This window comes from Poromitra crassiceps, assembly GCF_964638095.1.
Source record: "Poromitra crassiceps genome assembly, chromosome: 15".
Classification (NCBI taxonomy): Eukaryota; Metazoa; Chordata; class Actinopteri; order Beryciformes; family Melamphaidae; genus Poromitra; species Poromitra crassiceps.
In genome coordinates this window covers 5,796,556-5,801,555 of record NC_139634.1, presented here as the reverse complement: position 1 = coordinate 5,801,555, position 5,000 = coordinate 5,796,556, and the positions used below count along the sequence as shown (strand labels likewise).

Genomic DNA, 5,000 nt, shown 5'->3' with positions numbered 1-5,000 from the left:
GACAGAGAGAGAGAGAGAGCTGATGGGGTATCTGCCCTGCTTCATCTGGTACCATTTAGCCTGTCTCTCTGTCTCACTGCTCTCTGCCTCTTACTGCTCTGCTCATTAACAACTCTCACCCCGCATCGTGGTGTGTGTGTGTGTGTGTCTGTGTGTGTGTGTGTGTGTGTGTGTGTGTGTGTCTGTGTGTGTGTGTGTGTGTGTGTGTGTGTGTGTGTGTGTGTGTGTGTGTGTGTGTGTCTGTGTGTGTGTGTGTGTGTCTGTGTGTGTGTGTGTGTGTGTGTGTGTGTGTGTGTGTCTGTGTGTGTGTGTGTGTCTGTGTGTGTGTGTGTGTGTGTGTGTGTGTCTGTACGTGCGTGCGTGCGTGTGTGTGTGTGTGTGTGTCTGTGTGTGTGTGTGTGTGTGTGTGTCTGTACGTGCGTGCGTGCGTGTGTGTGTGTGTGTGTGTGTGTCTGTGTCTGTGTGTGTGTGTGTGTGTGTGTGTGGACAATGAGGCCCTCCACCTCCGACACGTGATGAGGTGGTGGGAACGACCTGGCCAGAGCCGAGGCTGGACCGCTGTCCTCCAGGGTCACACGTGTCCCGTCTGCGGTCACTGTCCCTGTCCCTGTCCCTGTCCCTGGCTCCTCTACTGTTTAACATGGAAACTGTCCCTCGCTCATTTGGAACATAGAAACGGTGCTTTGGGAACAGTGACTTTGGACTGTTCTCATCACCATGCGGTTCAAATCATATCCTCCCAAATCTGCTGTTGGAAATCATCAAGAGCGGTTGAGCAGGAAGAGTCCGGCACAGCGGAATCACAAAACGCCAGATCCAAACTGGGCGGATCGTCAGTTGCTGGGGGTCAAATTGAACACAAGGGGGTGGGGCTGATATGAGGAGAACCAATCTCCTGCTCTCCAGCAGGCGTTCTCACCTATCAGCTTGGACCACTGGGCGGGGGGCCGGAACAGAGGATACTGCTTGGGGAAGGTCTGTGGGCTCCAGTGACCCGTAAAGACCAGGATGTAGGAGGCGGGACCCCTGGCCGTGCACTCCGTCCCACTGATTGGTCGCACGGGGCTAGCGCAGGTGGCCAGCGCGAGCCTCAGGAGCACGACCGCTAGCCGCCGCAGCCAACCGCAGGTCAGGCACGTCGGTGACATCATCATCTGAGAGAGACGGGCGAAAAGAGAAAAGGGGGGAAGATGAAAAAAGCAGTTGTGAAAATATTCCTCTCGTCTCGCTCCAGGCAGACATGTCAGTTTGCACACGCCGCTAAGTGGTCAGGCGGCCCCCACACAAACACCGACAATCATGTGTGTTAACATTTACGGCCCCTCCCCCGGAGCGTGGCCCCTCCCCCGGAGCGCTCTCCAAACTAATGAAATGTGTGCTGCATATTAAAATGGCTGCACAGACGCTGCTGTCCCAGAAGGCCTTTGGCACTCATATAATCTTTGTCCTTTGGCAAGCAAACGGAACTTTTGGGAAACCAAGCCCAAACAATACATCGGGGAACGTCGGAATAAGGTGGGACATTCCCCATCCCTGCCCTGATACGGGTGACAGCTCCATTTGATCTGTGTTTAGAGAGACTGAGGCTTATTGAACCCGTCCACCCTCCAGGCCTCCATTGACAAATCCCTCCTAGTCCCCCGGGCCGGGCCAGCTGGGCCGGGCCAGCTGGGCCGGGGTCGGGGAGGTGTTGGTGCAAAACCGTTAACATTCATCACCGTCACCATCATGTCTGCTACAGAAGCCACCCTTAAATAAAACAGGGATGACATCCCTAAAGATAGATGCAGATCTCTGTCTGCTGGGCTCAGCCGACCTCACTGACTGACCTCACTGACTGACCTCACTGACTGACCTCACTGACTGACCTCACTGACCTCCTCCGGCTGCTGAGTCAGAGAGAGAGAGAGGACACGTGCATGACGCCCGCTCAGAACACACTTTTGATTACCTGCATCTATAGGGCTATTAGGCCATATGGAGGAAAAAGCATATCTGTGTGTTTGTGGCCTGAATGGTGACACACAATAAATATGTCCGTATTTTCTACCAAGTGGGCTAAATGTTCAGTTGTAACTTGGTGCTTTCACAGAATATTAAATATTAAATATTAAATATTGACACAATGAGATGTTAATGTGGATATAATGACTAGGTGGGTAAAGGCAAAGAATAGAACAGCTGGAACAGTTTGGTAATGCATCCTTTCAAAGCAGGAAAACAGAACACTTATAGCACCATATTACAATATCTAAAATCTAAGATGATATATAGTCTCATATCACAATATCCATATAATATCCATTCCATATTGCCAACATGCATGGATGTGTGACATGCATAGTGTGTGTGTGTGTGTGTGTGTGTGTGTGTGTGTGTGTGTGTGCCTGCATGGGCTGAAACATTCTTCTGATTTGATTTTCTGTGTGCCTAAATTCAGCGTCTGCTCTCCAACACTGTCATAGAGAGCCGCAGGGATGACGTATTTTTGTAGTCAGAACGTGGAAGTCCCGGACTTCCTGGTTCTTCACTGTTTCTGTCTATGGGATTTTTGAATGATTTTTCGAATTTTTCAAATAAGGTCTCTGGGCAACGCAAGCTTAATCAAACGCGAACCAGTGTTCAGCGGGATAATCTTCACACATGAGGACCACTTTCATGAGTTTTGAAGCGTAAATGCGAGCCCTAGAAGTAAAAATCTTGTGCTAAGCTAATCCAGAACTACACACAGTGTCGCATAGGCTTCCGCGTCACGTCACCATTCAACCTGGAGTGTTGTTGATGTGTGCGCTGCTGTGTGCACTGATTACCCCGGGCTGAACCAGGTGAGGGAAAGAGAATTTCCGTGTTCGTCCTTTGAAGTGATGACGTTATTGACGTATAATATCCCCGTCGAGTCAACAGTGTAGTCTCATTTAGCCGTTTGCTAGCTAGCCGCACTTTTAACGGCACGTAAAAGCTTAAAAACTCATGAAAGTGGTCCTCATGTGTGAAGATTATCCTACTGAACACTGGTTCGCGTTTGATTAAGCTTGCGTTGCCCAGAGACCTTATTAGAAGCATCGCGCCAAAAACCCATTCAAAAATCCCACAGACGAAAACAGTGAAGAACCAGGAGTGTTAGCATGGATGATTCTAGTGTCAGTGGTTTGTTAGTGGAAGACGCTTCAAGAGTGTCAGTCAGTCTCTTCTCTGTGAACACATCCTGCAAGCCTCCTATCTGCACGCTGCTCTCCTCCGCCCATACTCTCAGCAGTGTTGGGGGTAACTCATTACAAAAGTAATATATTACATGTAATATATTACTTTTAGCAGTAACTCAGTAATATAACTTATTACCAATAGGATTTCAGTAATATTATAGCAGTTACTCTGTCAAGTAACTCACAAATTGAGTTACATTTCTAAGCACATATTTAAATAAAGATACAATCATTTCCTAATTAAATTGTGTGTTTTATGCAAATAACCAATATAGATGCCAATAACTAAGGAAAAGGATAACATTTAGAATTTTGGACGGTTTACACTGACTTCAAGGCGGTTTAAATTCTTTTTCGGGATGGTTCCAGGGTGGCGATTCAAATAAAAGTAACTAGTAATATGTAGCATGTAGCCCCACTGCCCCCCAGCCACCACTCACCACCCCGTTTATGGGGGATGGCAGAATTAAAATAACAGAACAGCCTGACTGACCTATTCTCAGTACTGTGTGTGTGTGTGTGTGTGTGTGTGTGTGTGTGTGTGTGTGTGTGTGTGTGTGTGTGTGTGCGTGCGTGCTTGTGTGTGTGTGTGCGTGTGTGTGCGTGTGTGCGTGCATGTGTGTGTGTGTGTGTGTGTGTGCCTGCATGCATGCATGCGTGCGTGCGTGTGTGTGTGTGTGTGTGTGTGTGCCTGCCTGCATGCATGCGTGCGTGCATGTGTGTGTGTGTGTGTGTGCCTGCATGCATGCGTGCGTGCGTGCGTGCATGTGTGTGTGTGTGTGCGTGCTTGTGTGTGTGTGCGTGTGCATGTGTGTGTGTGTGTGTGTGCCTGCATGCATGCGTGCGTGTGCGTGTGTGTGCATTATATGATAATATATGACAGAAAGGGAGAGTGATGTCTGGAAGCTGCAGCATAGTGTGGCGTTGCCATGGGTTACCATATATCATAACTGAGAGTCCAAACAGCTGCAGAATGCAGACGGTTTAAATGTGGGCAAGTGGAGCAGCAGCAGCAGCAGCAGCACACAAACACACGCATGTGTCGACACACATAACACTCATATCTCACTGCACATTGTCCCTGAAGTCTATTTCCAGAGGTCATATAGTGTTACTCTTCTAATATAGCTGCAAAAACTCCAACTCGGCCATTTTTCTGACCGCAGCCTTATGAGTCATTAAAGGAACACTCTGCCCATTTTCAACCAGCTTTGTATCATTAGAACATCAGTAGTATATCAGAAAACTGTAAACTGTTTTGAAGTCTGTCATTTAATTTGACAGTTATTGAGTGTTAAAGTGTGGACCAGTGACATCACTGGTCCACACTAACTCAAATTAATAACTCATTAACTCAAATCAACTCTCAATAACTGTCAAACTAGATGAATGATGAATAGTTTGACAGTTATTGAGAGTTGATTTGAGTTAATGAGTTATTAATTTGAGTTAGTGTGGACCAGTGATGTCACTGGTCCACACTTTAACACTCAATAACTGTCAAATTAAATGACAGACTTCAAAACCGTTTACAGTTTTCTGATATACTACTGATGTTCTAATGATACAAAGCTGGTTGAAAATGGGCAGAGTGTTCCTTTAAGCATCCATTCATTCAGTCTCCCCAAACTGATATTAACCACAGCAAAGTTTGAACAGCCATAAAAAGACCTGAGCCTGCTTAGTCATCCCTGCTGCTGTGTCCTCAGCCGCTCTGCAGGGGGCAGAGCATAACATCACTGCTCTTGAACGTCACCTTTTTCTGGACTCCGGGGATGAAAGTCTTATTTTCATGGC

At 47.4% G+C, this 5,000-nt stretch overlaps 1 protein-coding gene across 1 annotated transcript in view; it reads right to left on the bottom strand.

The window, feature by feature from the left end:
• Window positions 1-1,151, bottom strand: part of spon2a (spondin 2a, extracellular matrix protein) — a gene marked incomplete at its 5' end in the record, with an annotated part of 29,450 nt that extends 28,299 nt beyond the window's left edge. Inside the window, one exon of the mRNA XM_083651529.1 lies at window positions 920-1,151. Coding sequence (XP_083507655.1) covers window positions 920-1,151 — 232 coding nt within the window. The remainder of the gene's footprint in view (window positions 1-919) is intronic.
• Window positions 1,152-5,000: the final 3,849 nt, after the last annotated feature.